Source organism: Equus przewalskii, chromosome 13 (genome assembly GCF_037783145.1).
Source record: "Equus przewalskii isolate Varuska chromosome 13, EquPr2, whole genome shotgun sequence".
NCBI classification, from domain to species: domain Eukaryota; kingdom Metazoa; phylum Chordata; class Mammalia; order Perissodactyla; family Equidae; genus Equus; species Equus przewalskii.
Window position 1 is genome coordinate 4,281,765 of NC_091843.1, and position 23,160 is coordinate 4,304,924.

At 37.4% G+C, this 23,160-nt stretch overlaps 1 protein-coding gene across 9 annotated transcripts in view; it reads left to right on the forward strand.

The window, feature by feature from the left end:
• UIMC1 (ubiquitin interaction motif containing 1) overlaps positions 1-23,160 on the forward strand; it is a 141,784-nt gene that overhangs the window by 102,892 nt on the left and 15,732 nt on the right. For all 9 annotated transcript variants that reach the window (XM_070570279.1, XM_070570278.1, XM_070570280.1 and 6 more), the window contains 2 exons: positions 1,186-1,283; positions 6,207-6,360. In XM_070570279.1, the coding sequence (XP_070426380.1) occupies positions 1,186-1,283; positions 6,207-6,360 (252 nt within the window). The remainder of the gene's footprint in view (positions 1-1,185; positions 1,284-6,206; positions 6,361-23,160) is intronic.

Below are 23,160 nucleotides of genomic sequence, written 5' to 3' on the forward strand. Positions count from 1 at the left end.
ACAGAGCACTTACTGGATTTGTGTTCTGAGATAAAATTCTTTTCCAGATTTATTGTCTTTCTTTGAAATATAGTTACTATTCTTTTGTTGCATTAAGTGATAGGTATCTAGACCAGAGGTTGGCAAACTTTTCCTATAAAAGACCAGATAGTAAATATTTTAGGCTTTGTGGGCCATACAGCCTCTGTTGAAACTACTTACCTCTGCCATTTTAGCACAAAAGTAACCATAGACAATACAAAGAAGAATGAGTGTGGCTGTGTTCTAATAAAACTTTATTTACGAAAATAGGCAGCTGGCTGGATTTGGCCCATGAGCTATAGTTTGCTGACCCTTGAAACAGAATATGAGGGACTCCATTTAACATCTCCATATTACTATTAGCCTGTACTGTGCCTGGAACCTGTTGTTCATATATGTTTGTCGAATTAATATTGAATGACTAGATACTGCTTAAAGAATCTATTAAAGGCATATTTTTGTCTAGAATGTATTTTCTATTTTTGCTCCCAGTTTTTGTCTTCTCTGATGATCCTTTTAACCTCAGAACTAATATTGGCAGGTTTTTGTTTTCTGTCAAAGTAAATATATTTTACAACCAAAACTATGCTGGAAAGAAGCCAAATGATGAATGGATAAACAGATTGTTATGTATCTGTAGAGTACTACTCCACAGTAAGAAGGAATGAACTACTGATGTATGAAACAACATGGGTGCTTCTCAGACATGTTATACTAAATGAAAGAAGTCAGGCACAAAAGACAACACACTATATGAATTCATTTATATGACTTTCTAGAAAGGGAAAACTATAGGAACATAAAGTAAATTGGTAATTGCAAGGAGCCAGGTGGGAGGGGCTTGACTACAAAGGGGTACATTAGAATTTTGGGGGGATACTAGAAATGTTTTATATCTTGATTGTGATGGTTATGTGGTATAAATGATACCATATATAAATTATATACATTTGTAAAACTCATCAAACTGTATACTGAAAATTGGTGAATTCTGTTATATGTAAATTATGCCTCAGTAAAGCTTTAAGAAGAAGCTAATTAGATCTATATTGCCACTGCAGTATTATCATACCCTAAATTTAGGGGAAATAAGTGTTTATGTTTTTTTTTAACTATGAAACTTCAAGTTGAAAATTAATGAGCTTTTAATTTTTTTAATTACAGAGACACAGCTAAGTTCCCCTGAAATTTTTGACCTTGAAAGAGAAGTCTCTGCAGGTAGCAGAGAGACCCTGGATGCATTAATAATGTCAGATAAGGAGGTGAATATTCTCTACAGTTTTTCTCAGTGTTTACTTTCTATGAGTATTCCTCTCTCTGATGCAACATTGACCTTGGCTGAAAAGATTTAGGTGATGGAGGGTTGTAGCTTTTGGGACACTTATCTCAGAGAGAGATTCTTATATTTAAGATCAGTTCAGCACCGTTTTTGAAAATAACAGTAGTTACCATTTCTTGAGTACTGTAATATGCTTTATTATTTCTATTACAGATGGCGAAACAGGCTTAGGATGTTTAAGTAATTTGCTCAAATTTAAACTGCTAATAGTGGTGGAATTAGAATTTGAACATACATTTGTCTCCAAGTCTAGGATATTTTCCATTGTATACTGATAAGTAACAGAGATGAACCACCTTGGAAAAAGTCACTATATTTATATTACGATATAACTTTCAGCCGTGATTTCTAGACGTGATCAGAAATGCAAAGTCGGGATAGCAACATGATAAAATAAGCAAATCTCTATTTGTGGTATTACTGTTCCTAACTTCACGTATCTGGCATCAACCGTAAAGCTGACTGATACAGGTTCATACTTCTGATTAAGATTCTCAGTGTGCGTTTTTCATGTGGAGTCTGACAAAACAGTTTAACCACCAAGAACTACCATTTCAAGAAAAATCTTTAAAATCTGTTGTTAGGGAAAGCAGCCTGAGAATTAAATTAATTTTTCTGTGGAAATAAAGATTTTAGTAACATTTGTGTATACTATCTTATCCTGAGCACCTCAGAAAGGCTTCATTCTCTTTTTCCTTTTTATACACTAAAATTTTTTGAAAATAGTGTTTACGGTAGAAGTTAGATCCCCTCCCTAGTGTCTGCACTGCAGCTAACTGGGTAGAAATTCTGCTTTCATGAATCATGCTCACTGCTTAGTTCCCTGGAACCTGATCTGTCACAGCTGACAGACCAAGATTTCCTGATGCCAGTGGTGGTAGGAGAGATGATGACACTCCCTGTAGCAGAGCAACTAAGGACAAATTTCTGCTAGATTCTGCCAAAATGGCCTCAGGTCCTTTTCCCAGGGAGAGACTAGAACCTTCTAAATGGCATTGGGGGAACAGAGTGTTATTGACATAGTCATCCTAACCTACAGAAGAAGCCCTGCAAGCCTTTAGTTAATCAAGGCTGATTTCTTACCCATCCGTGACTGCGAAGGAGACTGTTCTTTGTTTGGGGCAAAGAGCATAAACCCTATTTAGAACTTATAGTCTATATGCCTGCACCACTACACATCAAATGGATAGAATTGTATGGCCTTTCTCACATTGAATGTCCTCTTTTTGGTGTTGCTGTTTGCTGATACCTATGGATGTCTCTAAATAGTCTTAGAAGTTTCTATTAACAGAAATTAGAGATACTTTAGTGTTTAAGTTATTGAGTAATGACTAGTTACAAGTCACTTAATACAAAGATAGAATCTCTTTATGTGCACAAAGATAGTATCATAAAGGGTGTGGACTCTTCCCCTTAGAATATGCATATAGGGTCATTAGTGCAAGGAGCTTGAGCATTGGAATTAGAAGACATGGTTTTGAATCCCAACTCCACCACTTAACTTTGTGACTTTGGGCAAATTGTTATTATTATCTTTTCCTCCTCACAGTCCTAGTTGATAGCTGTATATTCTAGTTGTAAGTCCTTCTAGTTCTTCTGTGTGAGCCACTGCCACAGCATGGCAGCTGACAGACAAGTGGTGTGCTTCTGTGCCTGGGAACCGAACCTGGGCCGCTGAAGTGGTAAGAGTGCCACACTTTAACCACTAGGCAATACGGGCTGGCTCTTGGGCAGATTATTTAATTACTTGTTTTATTTACTTATTTGGCAGATATTGTTGTGTGTATACTGTGCGCCAGTTATTGTTTTAGACTTTTGAGATCAATAAGAAAAAAATAGTCCCTGCCCTTAAATGGTCCTGGTAAGGGAAGAAATAGACACATAATCAGATAATTATAATTATAATGTGGTCTGACAAATGTAATGATAGAGAGATGCCTAGGGCATTAGGTGAGCATAGAAGAAGAACGGTTTTCTGAATTTCAGTTCTTCATATGTAAAATGGAGACAAAAATAACCTGTTTTTCTGGGTTGCTCTGAAGATTAAATTAGATAAAGAATATAAAACAGAGCAGGTATTTGGCACAAGTAGAGGTATACATGTGGAACCAGTTATTATTTTACTGCTTTGTAATGTATTGTGGCTGTTCACATATTCGCTTACTAATGACAGAGACTTGCTCAACAGTATTTGAAGTATTTGGAATACCCGTGGCAGAATTGTGATCCCCCTTGATTTCATTTCCAGCAGTGGTCAGGTTCCTTTGGAAATAATGATTTTTGAATATCTTGCCTGAGAGTTTCCCTCAGTTGGAGTCTCAGATATTCTTTTCTCAGATGAGTTATATTGACAGTCAGTTTCATCAGTTGGTTTTTAAGTAACCTGTGTTGAGTCCTTATGATAAGAGGAGAAACATCCAAACAAATAGCTTTCAAAGCTACACATAAAACTGGAGGGAATGGGGAGGTTGGTGATTTGTAGGACATACTTTTATTTTCACTGGGTCTGTTTCTTGAGGTGAGATTTCTTTTGAGGCCACGAGGTAAGGACCAACCTTTAAGAGATCAAGATTCGGTGTCCAAGTACCTCTTTTGAGAAATGACTGTATAGTATTTTAAAAGGAGTAGAAGCAGCTCTGCAGAGACTGAATCCCTGATTGCCTGGTTCTAATGAAAGCTGCTTCGCTTGTATTTTTTCCTCTTGAGGTTCCTCCATTGCAGTTAATATTTAAATAGACTTTTTTAATGGTGCTGGAAAGAATCTTAATATAAAAATGTTCAGAAACCTCTTGGTTGCCTATGAATATGATTGGAAGTGGTCTTGTATTCACAATAAGACAATAATAGACTGCTCCCTCTTGAATACATTAATAGTTGAAGGTACATGCTCTATATTTTATAGAGCTGGTGATGAATACAAAGGAGTATAGCACGGGTGTGAGCACCAGTGACATTCATGTCCTGTAACACTTCTGTGCTTAGTGAACTTTAGAATGCCAGTTGCCACTAACTTTCAGGAAGTCAAGACTACTTGCAAATTTTAGGGTATATTGATTTTTTGCCCCTCTGTTCAAATGGTTTTGCATGCACAAGACAACTTTTCCCTGTAAGATTTATGAACAGAGGAACCTGGGTTGGTGAGAAGCTCAGTGACTAAGCTTGGAATAAATACCACCTAGAACTTTCAGACGCTCTTAACTCTCCCCACCTTCTAGAGAAGAAGAATAGAACCAGATAGTCTCCCAGTACCCTGCAGGGTCAGCTTCCAGAAACAGAACGGAGGGAGTGCTTTTTGCTTTTGCCTCAACGTGGTGGAATGGAGAGTCTAAAGGTTTTGATGCCACACAGGCCTGGGTTTGAGTCTTGATTGTCCACGTATTAACTGTGATCAGCAGGTTACTTTGCCTTTCCAAGCCTCAATGTTGTCTTCTGTAATGCTGGAGCTAGTGATGCCTCTGCTGGTTGGGTTGTTGTGAGGGATGAATGTGAAAAATGCTTAGCCAAGCCTGAAATAATATAGGAACTCAACCACTGTTAGTTTCTTTCTTATCTTTCTTTTTTTCCCTTTCAGAGTATGTCTTTTTAAGTAAAAGACCAGTGTGTTGAAAATGACATTTTCTCGCAGTTATAGAAACTACTTGACTTGGTATATAGATGGCCCATTTCCCTCTCTGTTGGATCACATTACAAGCAGTAGACTTTAGGGATGGCCTAAACTTAGAGACCAAAAAAAATCCAATTGACTCAGAGCTCAAATTATCTACTCATTTCAGTTTTGGTCCTATTTTGTTCTTGTACCAGAAGAGGGTTTATTTTTTTTTCCCCATAGTAAGATGTAATGACAGCCCAGGTGCTCCTTGCTCTTAAATGGAAGCAGTGGCTTTGCAGGACAGTTTCACATTGAGTGGATAGGACATGCTGTCCTTTGAAGCAAGTGTTAGGCAGTAGTGCCGCAGTGCTCAGGCATACTGTTGAATTAATCACTCCACACTTCTCAGCTCTGACCTGTAAAGGTAAAATAAAACTGCCTCTGAGAGACACTGGCGACTATAGGAAAAAATGATGACAATAAAACACTGAGAGGAGGAAGAGCGAGAAGGTATAAGAATGGCTTTGGTGGATTGTCTTAATGACTTTTCTTCAGGCCTTCTTAAATATTTGGGTTGTACTTGTGTTTTCTCTTTCAATCCAAAAGTCACAAATAAAACACAAGAGGTGATATGTCTTACTATTCTAAGCTGAGGCCTAGGTTCTTAAATTTTAGTTGGGCTCCTTTTGCTTAGATCTCTTTTGTTTTCTAACTCCTTTTGTCCGAAGTCACTTAGAATTATCAGAGTTCTTTTGTGAGATTGAAAAAAGTGTCTTTAAGATGCTGTTGAATTACAGATTGTTTGAAACACAGCAGACACAGCATACTGACCCAATGAGGACAGTGCCTTGCAGTGTAAGAGAGAGGAATGCCCTCAGGGTTGGGGGCCAAATAGTCCTTGGTTTGAATTTCAGCTCTTGTCACTTCTTTGTTCTGTAACTTTGGGCAAGTTGCTTTACTGTTCTGGACAGTGCTTTTCTAAGTTGTAAAAAGGGTATGTTTAATACCTTTGTAAGATTACAGTGGGGATTAAATGAGTATTACATGCAGAGTGCTTAGCACATAGTAGTTAGACACTGAATAAGTATTAACTATATTAATGTATCTCCCAATACTCAGTCCTGAATTTGGCACACTGATTGATATTGTCTCTTTGAAAGTAAATGAAATATGGGATGGAGTCTCTTGTAATTCTTTGGAGGAAAAGAGATTTTATAAAGTAAAGCTGTTACAGTTGCCATTTGTCATGTTTTTCAGGTTGGTAACAGGGAAGACACTGAGAAGGAAATACCTACTTCTACCTTCTCATCCACTACCCGGATATCCTGCCCAGTATGTGGCCAAGGCTTTCCCCGCTCAAAGATCGAGCAACATGCCATGTACTGCAATGGGCCAATGGGGCAAGATTCAGGTAAGACTTATCAGGACAACCAAAGTCTGTGTGTTGGTTTTGTAATCCTGTACAGTACAGTACAGGAAACTCTTCTTCACCTGTTCTTCAAAGTTAAAGTTGTTGGTTTGTTTGTTTTTGTTTTTTCTGTCTTGTTAATTCTGTAGTATTTTTCATGCTCTTTATTACTTTGGCAGATGTATTATTTTGTTGCATAGAAGGAGAAGGGGAAAGGAAAAGTGTTTCATCTTTGAATGTTTCAACTAATTTTTGCCATAGGTAGGCCAAAAATTAGTGCAATGCCATGGACCTTGCATTTCAACTTAATATATCCAAATCTTGAGACTCCTATGGAATTTGTGGAACTAAGTTCTAGAGTTGCCCATTTTTTCATTCAAATTAAGTCCTTTCTGGGTTTTTTGTGTGTGTGGAAATTCTACCTAAAGACAACAGCTGAAAAATATCCCTAATTTCCATTCATGTCCTACCCTGGAGCTGTTGGTTATCTCTTGAAGAGTGCACCAAAAGCCTTAAGTTTTGGTGCAGTGTGAGATATTGGCTTCTTCATCATAGCCCTTGAAATTCCACCCCTCATCTTGCCTTTCTGTCTAGGACTTTAAACTTTAAATATAATGGTATCAGCCCAGCTCGCTGTGGTCCAACATGCTGAATGTAACCATGCCTTAGATGATTGGAAGGGTTGCAGTGTTTTTCTTAGTGCTACTTGCTTCCCATGACTTAGAGGTATTTAATCTAAAATTGTATAATTGTGAGATATTGTGTAAGTTAAGATTTCTAGGAAAGAAAGCCACATGTTATTTAATTTTTCTGAAATAATACACTTCTTATTTATTAAAGAAGTACCTAAACTTATAATTTATCTTTCTGATTATAAAGTAGTATGTATTCATTATAATAATAGTAATAATAATGGCTTACATTTATTGAATACTTAAAATGAGACAGGCACTATTTACATAAATGGGACCATGCTATATATATTTTATTCTACAACTAGCCTTTTTTTATTTAGCAGTAAATTTAGATTTTTCCATGTGCAGAGATATTTTTTATGTAGTTGAACTCTGACACTATATATAAAATTTTGTGTTCTTTTTTTTCCGTTTTTTTAATTGAGGTAACCTTGGTTTATAACATTATATAAATTTCAGGTGTACATCATCATATTTTGACTTCTGTATAGACTACATTGCGTTCACCACCAAAAGTCTAGTTGCCATTCATCACTGTTGAAATGTGCGTCTTTTATACTTACAGCATAAAATTTCCCATGTCATTAAAAGTTATGTGTAAAAATATTTTTAATGCCTCCATAATATTCTGTAATCCAGATTGCCTCCATTTACTTAACTGTTTTGTATTTAGAATGCTTCAAGTTGCCATGTTATACTTACATAACACTGAGTCTCTTATGCATAAAGTTTTTGCGGTATTTTAGACTTATTTCCCAAGGATATATTTCTAGTTTGGTGGTAGTAAGAGAGATGGGCTCTAGAGTCTAATCAGTCTGAGGTTGAGTCCCACCTCTGTCACTTACTAGTGTGTGACCCTGTGCTAGTTTCCAAGCTTCCCTTTATACATCTGTCAAATAATAGTAATGACCTTATTCTGTTTTTGTGAGGTTAAATTAGATATTTTAAGGTAAGTGCTTAGCACATAGTAAGTACTTAAGAACTTTCAGCTACTGTTACTGTTCCCAATAGTGGAATTACTAGGCAAAGATTCTGTCATCATGTTTTTTTTTTTTTTTGAGGAAGATTAGCCTTGAGCTAACCTCTGCTGCCAATCCTCCTTTTTTTTTTCTTTTGCTGAGGAAGACTGGCCCTGAGCTAACATCTGTGCCCATTTTCCTCTACTTTATATGTGGGACCCCTGCCACAACATGGTTTGACAAGCGGTGCATAGGTCTGCACCTGGGATCCGAACCAGCAAACCCCGGGCCGCCAAAGTGGAATGTGCAAACTTAACTGCTGCACCACCGGGCCAACCCCTGTCATCATTTTTAAAGGTCTTTATAAATAGCATTGTAGTCTTTTAAATACAATGAAAATCGAAGACCTAAATCTAGTCATCAACTCCTTTTAATAGAAGAGCACTGAAGGACTAGGATTCTAGATGCAGTTTTAACTTGACATTGCTCTTTAGTCTGATTTTTAGCTGAGTCCCAGTGACTGAAAAAATTCTGGGCTGGGCATTTGATGATCAGAGAAGGAAGAACCTATCTTTTCTATCTTACCAAATATACTTACCCAACTGGTATTAGTTATCTGAGTCAAAACCCTACTTAGCATTGAGGTCCAGAAATAGATGAGTTTGAGTAGCTGAATGTCCCTTGAGCTCTAGAAATAGATGACCTCCTTCTGATCAGAATTATTAAGTAAGGAGTAGCGCACAGAGTAGCTCCTACTGACATCTCCCAGACTGAACTCTGACAGTTTGTGCTTAAACAGGAAGCTTGGTATTCATTACTGTCAGATGTCTTTCAGCCATATGATAGTGCTTTTAAGACTGTTCTTCCTTACTTGGCTGTGGTGGGGCAACTCACAACCCCAACTGTTTGCTGTTGAAATTGATTCAGACTTGTTTCTGAGTTTTCTCAAACCAAATGCAGACTTGTACCACCAGAGCCAGGACCTTCTCATTGAACTTGTTGAGAGGCTGACACCATTGTTGGGCAAAGTAGACTGAGACTTGCATTGTCATTCATTCAGGGAAAGCCTTTCAGGTTCTCTTTATTCCACTGGGCCAAGGGTCATTTACCCTGTCTAATGCTGCTCATTTGGATTTACACTCTAGTCTTGAGGACTCTTTCAGACATAGATGTAAGTGTGTTTTCTGATATAATTGGAAGCTCTTGTATTCTTGGCACTATATGTCATGTAGCTCTGATTCAAGTGTCTCAGAGCTCCACCCAAAGATGTCTGCTGTATCCTGAATGACAGCCACACTTTCTTTTTCAAATAGGGAAATATGTTTTAAAAATTAGTTCAGAAGTACAATAAAGAAAAATCTAAAATACTACAAATTTATTTTCAACACCAACTTACCTACCTAGAACCAGAAATTTGATTCCTTTCTATCACCTACTGCCTTCCTACTTACCTTTGATTCATCCAGATACTTAAGAAACACTTTTTAAAAAATGGTGCTAGACCTTATGTGAGTTACTACGGAAGTTTAAGACAAGATTTCTGCCATTAAGGAGCTTGCAGTTTCATTGGGGAGATAAGCATTAACCCAGGACCATAATTAGAAGACGACACAAAGTGAATGATTGTGTACCCAAATGAATGTCGCTGACAGTAAGTGCAGTCAGAAAAAGGAGAGCTGCAGTGAATAGGGATGATGTCTCAGAGAGGGTGGGCTTAGTTGGGCTTGAAGGCTGGATGGCTTTGGATAAAACAATAGGAAAGTAGGGGGCCCTTTATCCTCCTGTGGGTTAGATAAGATAGGAAATAAGGCCACTAAACAAGAGCTTCTTCCTCTTAATCTTTCTAGTATGTTAGCTTGCTAACCTAAATTACCCTCTCTGGTGACATTTTAGGCCCTATGAAAGAATTTGGAGCAGGGAGTCCTCCCTGGAACTGTCCCACTCTGCTTACTCCTCTACTTTCCTGGGAACAGAGCATGCAGCTATAGGGAGGGTGGGGAAGTTGTTAAAGGAATTATGCAAAGTACTTACTAGTGTGCTTGGTGTATAGTAGGTCCTCAGTAAGTTTTGTGTCTTTATTTGGTTTCTCTACCAGCTTGTCTGCCCTGGTCTTCCTTGTCAGAGACGGTCGTGATTGTTCTGGTTCCTCTCAACTTTATGACTGTCGACAGAGGCCAGGCCCTCAGCCTAATTTTTCAATCTTTGGTAAAAGGAAGCCTCTCCTACTATAGAGGGGGAAAAGTTAATCTTGAAAACATACAACCCAGGCTGGGAGACCATTAGCTCAATGCCTAAGGGGATGGCGTGAGAGGACTTACCTTCCAGAGTTAAGTATCCAGCTTTCCCCTCCTTCCTGTTTTCTCCTGATTCTGATCCTAGGCATGCTTGGTTCAGCTGTGTAAAAGAAATAGTAATTAGAGTCATTTACAAGAAGTGTCTACCATTTATGCCTAGTTACCGTGCAGCACAATAACAATTATGCGTATCATTAAATATGTGTCTGATTAACTTTGCTGTAAGTTTTATTTGATTATAATGCTACAGTCTGGTTAAGTTGGCTCAGTTTGTTGCTCAATGACATGGCTGTCTATCCGCAGCTACAGAAAAATTAGAGGGAGTGTTCTTTAAAGGTATTGTTTGAGGGGAGAAGGATTTGCTGAATTAATCTAGACTAGGACAAAGATAGGTTACCTTTGAATTTGCGTTCTGGAATATGGCTTTGAGACCGTTTTTATTTAAACCCCTAGGAAGAATATAACTCCATTTACTCATTCAATAAATATTGACTAAGTACTTACTATGTACCAGATACAGTGAGCAGAATATATAAAGTCCCTGTTCTCATGGAGCTTATATTCTAGTAGTAGGGTACTGATAATAAACATAGAGTATATTATGTATTTTGGAGAAAAAAAGAAAAAGAGGATAGGGAGTACTGAGGTCAGGAGGTATAGCAATTTAAAGTAGGTGGTTAGGGAAGGTGTCAATGAGAAGGTGACATTTGAGCAGAGACCTAAAGGAAGTGGGGGAATAAGCTAAGAAGATTTCAAGGTGGAGAGGAGGGAGTGTTCCAGGCAGAGGAACAGTAAGTGTAAAGACCCTGAGGTGTGAACAGGCTTGGTACGGATGAGGAATGACAAAGAAGCCAGTGTGGCTGGAGTGGAGTAAGTGAGTGAGAGATAAACAATGAAACCAGAGAGGTCATTGGGAAGGGGACAAGTGGACAGATCACATATGGCTCTTAGGTCATAGTAGGGACTCTAGCTTTTACTCTGACTAAACGAGGAATCCTTGGAGGGATTTGTGCAAGGAATGAATTAGTATTTGAGAAAAAGATCACTTTGGCTGCTCTGTGAATAGATTGTTGGGGTTGAGGACAAGGGTGGAAGCTGGGAGAACAGCCAACATTTTATTTTTGGCAGTATGATAGAGTGCGAGAAACACGGGCTTTGGAAGTAGGCAGATCTAAACTTAAATTTCACCTGTAATACTTGTCAGCTGGGTAATATTTGACAAATTATCTTAGCTCTTTGAGGATCAGGTGCCTTGTTTGTAAAATTAGTCTGACATCGTCAGGATTGTCATGAGAATCAGAGATACTTTATAAAGTACCTAGCAGTATGTCTAGTATAGATAGTCTATAAATGGTAGCTACTGTTATTATTGAATATTCTTCCTGCCTATGTAGTGTTTCTGAGGTCTGTGTTTCTGTGTGCTAATACATAAAAGATAAGCCATCAGCAAGGTGGAGCTAAGGGAAAGAAGAAAGGCAGGGCAAGGTAGGAGGGTCAAAGTGGTAAGAATAAGCTAGTGAGAGATAGATCATAGGAGACTTAGGGAAGCTGTAGGCATTAACTGTCTATACTCGTTGGGCCTAGATACAGGGGTGTGGCTTAGAGTCAGGATACTGCCAGGAGTGGATTTTCTCTTCACAGATATTTCCTGGAATAATAATGATGGGTAAGTGGGCGGGTGGAGGTATGAGTACTTGTTATAAATAGCTTGAGAGCTAACAGAGAAGGACTGAGGCCTAGAAGATGCTTGACTTGGGTGACTCAGCAAAAATCATCAGACCTGAACATCTCTAAGTAAAACTTCTTAAATTAGACAAAGTTGACTTTTTCTGTTTTTTATACTTAGATTTGCCTAGCTGATTGTAATTTGTATCCCATTCAATCTTCTTGCTGTATTAATGTGGCTTTTCTGGTACCCAGGAGGATTAGATCAAGTATATTCCTATTGACACCTAGTTACTGAGTATTAACATTTGGTAAATAGCACAGGTTTAGTAGAAATAACATGTATTTGGAGACAGACTGATCTGTGAGGAGATAGACAAATCCAAACACACAGAGATTACAGTGCAGTTGGGTAGATAAGACGTATACATGAATAACTGTAATAATGCAAGGTCAAAACTAAGGGACATACAGATAAAATCCTGTGGTGTTTCAGAAGCAATGTGATTATAGATTGAGAGGAAAGGGTATTGATGTAAAAGAACAGTAGGAAAAAATCAAATAAATAGAAAAATATGAAGGATGTACAGGAAAGAGCAAGCAATTCACTGTGGTTGTAGTATGGACATTATGAAAGGAAATAGTAGGCAGTTGAAGAATGACAAATGTAATGAGTTATGTGGGTTAATATGGGGCAAAATTTTTTTCAACTATAAAAGAATTATTTGTATGTTTACCCCATTGTAGTATATAGAACTCTTTTGGATGCAGGTGTTGGAAATATAATTCAAGTAACCTGAAGCAAAAAGAGAGGTTAGTTTGCATAATAGTTGGGAGGTCTAATGTAGGCTTCAGGCGGAGCTGGCTCTAGTAGCTCTGATGATGTCCTTCTCCGTCCTTTGACTCCACTTGTCTTTATTCAACAGGTAGGCTTTTTTCAGGGGGCAAGCAAAATGTCTGCCAGCAGGCATAAACTTTTAGCTTTTAGTGGGAAAGAGTTCCTTCTCTTGAGACCATAGGTCAGTCTAGAGAAGAACTGATTGGCTTTATTTAAGTGTCCACTTTTAGTCTAGTCACTGTGACCAAGGATGGGTTTGTATCATTTATAAGTCAGAATCAGAACAAGTAACAGAAAACACCATTAACAGTGGGTTTAATGTAGGATTTCTTTTTCTCATATAACAAGATATCTAGAGTGAGGCAGTGGCTCAGTGATGTATTGAGAATTTAGGCTTTTCTCTTTTGGCTTTAATAATCCTTCACTTGTGGCTTCCTGACTCAGTGGTTTCAAGATAGCTGTTGGCATCTCTAGACTTAGATCTGTGTTCCAGGCAGGAAGAAGGAGAAAGGATAAAGGAGTATGACTGTAGAGTCTGACTACAGCATCTATACTCATTCCTATAATCTTCTGGAGTTGAGTTTATTCCAAATTGTGGTAGAATTAGGTCAGTTATAAATTTAGTGTTTGTTCATGTCCTTTATGTGTGTTCATGTCTTTGTATGTATAAAATTATCTCTGAAATCATTGATTAATTTGCTTTGTACAGTGATTCACCTTAACAAAAGTTTTCTTGTCCTGCTATTCGTGAAGTGCTAAGTGCTGGAGGTGCTCAAGAGGTGGTGAGGGATATGATACAGAGCTGAATGGGACCTCAAATTTGTATTCAGAGAATTCAGTCTATTGAGGCAAATGGAGCTTGCACACTGTTAAGTATGATACAGATCAGTTGAAGTGGGAAAATAGAGGCACTAACCACTCACAGAGGAGGGAAGGGATTACTTCTGATTGGTGATAAAAAAGGGCAGATTCTTGTGTTCCCCTAATACCAGGCATGGGGTTTTTTAACCTTTTTTTCCTATTAAAGATAGCTGTGTAAAATGTCAGTGAATCTTGTAATGTATAAATTGTCTGAATTTCTGATCAGAATTATTTCCTTAAACTGGATTACTAAAAGTAGAATTACTGGATTATATGTATAGCGTTTTCAGATTGCTTTCTGGAAAGGTAATACTCATTTAAATTCTCACCAGTAGCATATGAGAGTGTTCCTTTAACCACACCATTCCAAATACTGAGGAATATTCTTTTAAAAAAAATGATTGCCTATTTGATAGGTAATCAATGGCATTTCATTATACTTTTTGTTTCTTTGATTAGTAGTAAAGTTGAACTTTTCTTCTTTTTTTAAAAAGCCAATTTGTATTTCTTCTTTGAGAATTGTTCTCTAAACTTTGCGCAAGTTATCTGTTGGGTTCTTAGTATTTTTCTTATCAGTTTATTTAAGTTCTTTATAAATGATTTGCTTTTTGCTTCACAGGTACTTTCCAGGTTTTTTCCACCTACCCATCAGTTCCTAACAAGTTTCCAGATTTATGCAGCCTGGGAGAGCAACCGTCTTCTTGTGCAAACACTGTCAAAGCTTTTATTTCTTGAAGTGGAAGCAGTGCTGAATCTGCAGAAAGACCTAATCGGTCTGAATAGAATAAGCACTGATACAGGGAAAAGAGTATTGGAATCCATGCAGAATTAAGGGAGGAGTGGGCAGCAAGGAGAAAAGATAAAGAATTTATTGCCGTTGATGGTGGGAGGAGGAAGTTAAGAGGTAGGAGGAGGTAGTGGCCTGGTATGGGGGTCAACACGAGTTAGATGCCCAAAGTGGTATATTTAAAGTAGATTCCCATTGATAGGTTTGACCCCAGAACTGTTTGGTGTTTTCTGGAGAGGCCACCATCTTATTTGAAAGCTTATGATACTGACATAGAAATACATCATAATTCTTAGCTACTGGATGAACAATAGACCTGTACCTCCACCCCAGACTTGTTATGTTCCACTGTGTGTAACTCTCTCTTTTTGTATTAATGATGTAGCAGCAGTGTGTTGTCCGTCCCATCCCATCTCCTTCCTGCCCTCATCACCTCATTTGTCTTCTGGCCACTTTTTTCAATTAAATTTAATTAATTAATTTATGCAGGGAAATTAGCCCTGAGCTAACGTCTGTTGCCAAGCTTCCTCTTTTTTTTTTTTTTAACCTCTGCAAAGCCCCAGTACATGGTTGTATATCCTAGTTGTAAGTCATTCCAGTTCTCCACAGCATGACAACTGACAAGACGGGTGGTGTGGTTCCATGACTTTCGGAAAGTGAACCCAGGCTGCCAGAGTGGTGAGTGCTGAACTGTAACCACTAGACCATCAGGGCTGGCTCTTCTCACAACTTCTGTTCAACTTTTCTGTGAAACATTTCCTCATATCAGCTCCACTATGGTTGCTGTGTGATGTGGCATGTGAAATGATAGTCTGATTGTAATCCTTATCTGCTTGAGTCCTCAGTGCTTTCACTGTTCCCTTCTTGTTCCTCTTAACATTGACTTTGTTTTTGCTTTAGTTACCCCTACTTGTTGTGCCTTGCTGCTGAAGAGGCAAGCCTCAGGGTTTCTTCAGCAGTTTCCTTCTGCCAGATGTGCTTATTCTTTCCTTGAAAAATAAAATAGCTCTTATTAACACTTGAGTTACTACCCAAAGTTTTATGTGTTGAAGAAATATTAACAACTAAAACCACTGTAGAGAAGTTCTCTCACTTCATGATCTAGTCACAGGTAGGCTTTTCACAGTCTACTTAGAGTTAATAACACTTTATGAAAAGCGTAGAAATCTTGTAACTGTATGGGTCCATTTATTAGCCTCCCCTTTCTTTTATGGTGTAGTTGTCATATGTCATTTGTACATCTACATATATTATAAACCCATAAAACAGTGTTACAGTTTTTGCTTTAAACAGTCCTGTGTACTTTAAAGAAACTAAGAAGAAAATAGTCTTTCATATTTAGTAAATATTTACCATTTCTGATACTCTTTCAGTTCTTCCTCATAATCTGAGTTCATACCATGTTATCCTCTTCAGCCCGAAGAAATTGCCTCTAGCATTTCTTGTAGTATTGATCTACTGGCAACAAACTTTCCTGGCATTTTTATTATCTGAAGATGTCTTGATTTCACCATTATTCTTGAAGGATATTTTCACTGAATATAGAATTTGGGGTTGATGGATTTTTTTCTTTCATCACTTTATAGATTTTGTTCCATTATCTTCTGGCCTCCATAATTTCTGATAAGAAATCTGCAGTCATTCAAATTGTTGTTCGCCTATAAATTGAAAACAGGTCATATTTTCCTCATTCTCTTTGCATGTTAAGTAATTTTAGTTGTATCCTGAACATTGTGAATGTTATATTGTGGATATTCTAGAGTCTGTTTTATTCTTCAGAAAAGTATTATTTTTCGTTTGTTTTATTAGACAGTTAACTTGGTTGGAGTCAAACTGCATGCTGTCATTTGGGGAGGCACTTCAATCTCAATTTGATTCTATCATCCTTAACTCAAGTCTGTCTAGTGCATGAGTGGTTCTGGATTCAGCCAGAGACCTAAGCAGAGTTTATTCACAGAATGTGGGACTTCTCCTCTATGGTTTTTCCTCCCAGAATATACCTCAGTTTGGGTTTATCTAATGTTTTCTTATGATTAGACTCAGGTTAAACATTTTTGGCAGGAATATAACAAAGGGAATGTTGTGTTCTTCTAAATGCATCATGTCTTAGTCAGTTTGGGCTACTCTAACAAAGTACCATAGGCGAGGTAGCTTATAAACAACAGTAATTTATTTCTCACAGTTTTGGAGGCTGGAAATCTGAGATCAGGATGCCAGCATGGTTGGGTTCTGGTGAGGGCCCTCTTCCAGGTTGCAGACTGCTGACTTCTTGCTGTGTCTTCACGTGGAGGAATGAGAGAACAGCCCCTTATAATGGCACTGATCCCATTCATGGCCTAATCACCACCGAAAGGCCCTGCGTTTTAAAACCATTACATCAGTGGGTCAGATTTCAATGTATGAATTTGGGAAGGATGCAGACATTCAGTCTATTACGTATCACATCAGGGTGCAAATGATAGCAGTTTATATTGTTACAGATGGTAAATCTGATCCTCTCTTTAAGGTGGTGTCTACCAGGTTTTCTTTTGTAAAGGTACCTTTTACCCTTTGTGATCATTCTGTTATCTGTGGGGTAATACTTTGAGGCTGTATGAATATCCTACTGGTGATTCTTGCTTAATTTAATTATTACTCTGTTATTAAATGGTGATTTTTGTATTCCTGCCATTTTTCTATATTGATTAGCTGACATCCTTCTGTAAATAGGAACTTTCTCCTTCTTCCGTTAATATTTTTTTAATGTGGTATGGACTCATGGATTCGTTTTTTACATTTACTATATTGTAATACATACTTTCCAGTAGTCTTTTTTATTTTATTTATTTATTTATTTATTTTTTTATTAAGGTTATGAAAGTTAACATCGTTGTGAAATTACAGTTGTGCATCATTATTAGTCATGTTGTAGGTACACCACTTCACCCCTAGTGCCCTCCCCCCACCTCCCTTTCCCCTTGCAACCACCAATCAGTTCTCTTTGTCCATATGTTAACTACCACCTATGAGTGGAGTCATGCAGAGTTCGTCTTTCTCTGTCTGGCTTATTTCACTCAACACAATACCCTCAAGGTCTATCCATGTTGTTGTGAATGGGACGACTTTGTCCTTTTTTATGGCTGAGTAGTATTCCATTGTATATATACACCACATCTTCTTTATCCAATCATCAGTTGCTGGGCACTTAGGTTGGTTCCATAACTTGGCTATTGTGAATAATGCTGCGATGAACATAGGGGTGCATGGGACTTTTGGAATTGCTGATTTCAGGTTCTTAGGATAGATACCCAGTAGTGGGATGGCTGGGTCATAAGGTATTTCTATTCTTAACTTTTTGAGGAATCTCCATACTGTTTTCCATAGTGGCTGCACCAGTTTGCATTCCCACCAACAGTGTATGAGGGTTCCCTTTTCTCCACAACCTCTCCAACATTTGTCACTCTTGGTTTTGGATATTTTTGCCATTCCAGCAGGTGTAAGGTGATATCTTAGTGTAGTTTTGATTTGCATTTCCCTGAGGATTAGTGATGATGAGCATCTTTTCATGTGTCTATTGGCCATCAGTATATCTTCTTTGGAGAAATGTCTGTTCATGTCCCTGCCCATTTTGTAATTGGGTTGTTTGATTTTTTTATTGTTGAGTTGTGTGAGTTCTTTATATATTATGGAGATTAACCCTTTGTTGGATAAATAACTTGTAAATATTTTTTTCCCACTTAGTGGGCTGTTTTTTTGTTTCAATCCTGTTTTCCCTGCCTTGAAGAAGCTCTTTAGTCTGATGAAGTCCCATTTGTTTATTCTTTCTATTGTTTCCCTCATGTGAGGGGTTATGGTGTCCGAAAAGATTCTTTTGAAGCTGATGTCAAAGAGTGTACTGCTGATATTCTCTTCTAGAAGACTTATTGTTTCAGGCCTAATCTTTAGGTCTTTGATCCATTTTGAGTTTATTTTAGTGAATGGTGAAAAAGAATGGTTGATTTTCATTCTTTAACATGTGGCTGTCCAGTTTTCCCAGCACCATTTGTTGAAGACACTTTCTTTCCTCCGTTGTAGGCCCTCAGCTCCTTTGTCAAAGATTAGCTGTCCATAGATGTGTGGTTTTAATTCTGGACTTTCAATTCTGTTCCATTGATCTGTGCATTGTTTTTGTACCAGTAGCATGCTGTTTTGATTACTGTAGCTTTGTAGTATGTTTTGAAGTCAGGGATTGTGATGCCTCCAGCTTTGTTCTTCTTTCTCAGGATTGCTTTAGCAATTCGGGGTCTTTTGTTGCCCCATATGAATTTTAGGATTCTTTGTTCAATTTCTGTAAAGAATGACATTGGGATTCTGATTGGGATGGCATTGAATCTGTAGATTGCTTTAGGTAGAATGGACATTTTAACTATGTTTATTCTTCCAGTCCATGTGCATGGAATGTCTTTCCATCTCTTTATGTCGTCATCGATTTCTTTCAAGGTCTTGTAGTTTTCGTTGTATAGATCTTTCACTTCCTTGGTTAAATTTATCCCAAGGTATTTTATTCTTTTTGTTGCAATTGTGAATGGGATTGAATTCTTGAGATCTTTTTCTGTTAGTTCATTGTTAGCATATAGAAATGCTACTGATTTATGTATGTTGATTTTATACCCTGCAACTTTGCCGTAGTTGTTGATTGTTTCTAATAGTTTTCCTATGGATTCTTTGGGGTTTTCTATATATAAGATCATGTTGTCTGCAAACAGTGAGAGTTTGACTTGTTCCTTGCCTATTTGGATTCCTTTTATTTCTTTTTCCTGCCGAATTGCTCTGGCCAAAACCTCCAGTACTATGTTGAATAAGAATGGTGAAAGTGGGCACCCTTGTCTTGTTCCTGTTCTGAGAGGGATGAGTTTCAGTTTTTGTCCATTGAGTGTGATGTTGGCTGTGGGTTTGTCATATATGGCCTTTATTATGTTGAGGTACTTTCCTTCTATACCTATTTTATTGAGGGTTTTTATCATAAATGGATGTTGAATCTTGTTGAATGCTTTCTCTGCATCTGTTGAGATGATCATGTGGTTTTTGTTTCTCATTTTGTTAATGTAGTGAATCACGTTGATTGACTTGCGGATGTTGAACCATCCCTATGTCCCTGGTATAAATCCCACTTGATCATGGTGTATAATCTTTTTGATGTATTGCTGTATTTGGTTTGCCAAAATTTTGTTGAGGATTTTTGCATCTATGTTCATCAGTGATATTGGCCTGTAGTTTTCCTTCTTTGTGTTGTCCTTGTCAGGTTTGCGGATCAGGGTGATGTTGGCTCCAGTAGTCATTTTAATGTTCCAATTGTTCCAAATTTGAAAGTTCCTTTAAGTTGTCTTCATTAATATTTTGGCGTGTGTCCATCAGTTTTTTGAGCACTTTCTTACTTTTTATTATAAGCGGTTGTGGGGTTACCTTCACTTTTCCTGCTTCAGCCCTGGAAAATTTGCCATTTATCCAAGGGCTCCACTCTTAATCATTAGGCTGTTTTGTCTTCTAACAATTTTTTTAAAGTAGTACTCTTTATTATGGAAGATTTTAGGGAAATGTTACTCAGAAAAAATTCATCCATGTTCCAGACCAACCCAGGCCACTGTTAACAATTTGATGTGCATCTTTTCCTTACTTTTTTGTTTTTACATAGTTAGCTTTTAACAGCAAGTTTTATTTTGAGTCTATTTGTTATTTTTATTGTTTAATAGTATGATGAATCTCTCTCAACCTATTTTCTAGCTTCAGCAATTATCAACATATAACCAGTTTTTTCATGTATAACATACCACCCATGCACCCCCTGCTAGATTTTTTTAGAAGCAATTTTCAGGCATATAGTTTCATCCATAAGTATTTTAATATGTATCTCTAAAAGATGAGGACTGTTTTTAAAAAAATACAGCCATACTACCATTATCACACCAGTCAACATCTCCCTTTCCCCAGTCTTCTCGTAATTTTTTTTTAATGATTTGTTCAAATCAGGGTCCAAATGAGGTTCACATGTTACGTTTGGTTGATCTCTCTCTGAAGTCTTTTAATTTCTGCTATCCTCCTCTCTCTCTTTTTCTTTTATGGTTTATTTGTTAAAGAGACTGGCTTTTTGTTTTTTAGAATTTCCATTCTGGATTTTGCTGATTTGTATCCCTGTTTTATATTTAACATGTTCTTCTGTTCTGGACTATAATTTTCAAAAACTTGTAGTTAGATTTGAGGCTTAATCAAATTCAGTTAATTTATTTTTTGACAAGGTTACTTTATAGGTGGTATTGTATATTTCACATTACATCACATTGGAAAACATATTATCTGCTTATCTTCCTTTTATGATACTAAGATTGAACAGTGGGAGCAGCCTAATCTGTCCATTAGAAAGCCTAGCTTTCAGCTCATGGTCATTGATGATCATCACCTAGATCTGTTATTTCATTAAGGTATCTCTCAATATTTAAATAATTTTTTAAGTTGTAAAAATGGTATATGCTCATTGAAAAAAACTTGGCAACATAGAAAAATAATCATCCAAAAATAATCACCCCAGAACCCAATTGATGTTTTGGTATATTTCCTTTCCATCTTTATTTTGAATTCCTGCCTAGTGTTTGATCCTGTGTTTGAACATTGGGTTGTTTAAATTTTTCATTGTTATAAATAATGCTCTGATAAAATATCTTTGTCTTGCAATCTCATCTAAATTCAGATGATTACCTCAGAGTAGATTCCCAAATATAATTCATGGATCAGAAGATATGAATTATTTTGAAATTGTAGGTATATATTGCCAAATTTCTTAAATAAAAATTCCAGCTGTTAAAAAAAAAGATTGAGTTATAAATATTATACACAAGTAGTAGTAGGAATTAGACAAATGACTCTTTCTCTAAGACCTCTAAATTATTCCATACTTCATTGATTGACGAATTTTGTTCATAAAAATATAATGGGTCTAGACCCTTTATTTCTGTATCCTAAATGGGAATTGTGTGATTTAAGGATTTTTCTCAGTCTTGACTCTTCCCTTTATCTTCGAGGTGCGGGAGTCTGCTAAGAATATTTTTATATGAGCACTTTTGTTTTTGTATGGAAAGGTGTTGAGCAAGGCATACCAACACTTCAGATGCAGGGCCTAACCACAGCAGTACTGAAGGTTAAGGTCAAGAACTCAACATTCAAGTGCACCTCTTGAGAAAGCAAGCTTATCTCTAAACTTGAAAAGAAACTGCTACAACTTGAGTAGGGACGGGGCCTCTCTGATTTCTCTGCAGCAAGGAAGGCAATTTGGTATTTTGATACTGGCTTTGGAGTCTAACAGACGTGGAATCATATCCTAGACTGGTATTTACAGGATGGAGACTTCTGAGCCTTTATTTGCTCATCTGTAAAATGGGCCCAGTGATGCCTGCCTTTTTAGGGATATTTATACTTAGGAACTATCAATGTAATTATTAGGATTTTTGAGTTAGAAGCTGTCTCTTGTAGAATAAGGTTTTATCAAGTCCAGTGCCTGAGAGAACAAGAACTTATTTATTGAATGGAATGGGGTAGGTAGGGCCTTTCTGTTTCAAGAGTTATTTCAGATTGGACTCTAGAAACATTTTCATCTATATTATAGAAATATTCTGTTGTTCTTAAAGCCAGGAAAATACTACACCAAACTTGCAAATAAGAACCTACCTTGCTAAATTTATTCATTAAATATGCGTTTATATTGAGTGTTAATTTTATGCCAAGAATGTGGAATACTGATGTGATTAAGAGACAGTTTACTGGGGGAGATAAATAGGTAAAGCAATCATTAGAATGTTGTGTGAGATAAGTACATAGGGACCTATTTGAGTGTAGAGATTGGAACCTTCTTGGGTCAGGGACAGCTTCCTGGGTACTGTCACTGATAGTGCTGGGCCTCAGTTATTCTTGGAGCAGTATGGAAGATGGGTTGGAGGGAATGAGACTAGAAATAGGGAGACAAGTAATGAAGCAGAGTCAATGGGAGTGGACAGATTTGAGAATCTTTTGGTGAGAGAATCAGTAAAACTTTGTGAATGAGGGTCAGGATGAGAGAAGGCAAGTTTGACTCAGCTTTCTGGCTAAGCCCACTGCAGGATGCTCCGCTTAGAGAGTCCCCCTGAGTAATTCATAAGATGACTGTGTTGTTTATTTATGCTCCTTTACTGATAGCCCCAATCAATATTTATTTAACACCTACTATAACCCAGATACTGTTATACAAGCTGAGGATACAGCAGTGAACAAAAGAGAAATCTGTGCTCTCATGAAGCTTACATTCTCATGGGGGAAACAGATAATAAATAAAATTTGAGAAAAATAAGGCAAGAACAGGGGATAGAGAATGATCAGGTCAGGGAAGGATGGGCCTCTTAAAGAAAAAGATAAAGAAGACTTCTTGAGGTGATATTTGAAGAGAGTCATTCCAGGTAAAGGGAATAAGGATAAAGGCCCCAATGCAAGAGTGTATGGCATGTTCCTTAGAGCAGCAGGAAGCCACGATGACTGAAGTGAGATGAGCAACAGGCAAAAAGACAGGAGAGATAAGCAGTGGTCAGATCATATGGGGGTTTTTCACTTTATTCTGAATATGATGAAAAGCCATAGAAAGGGTTGAGAGAGAGTGATGTAATCTGGCTCTTGGTACTGCATGGAAAATAGTCTGTAGAGGACAGGAGCAAAAGCAGAAGCAAACAGA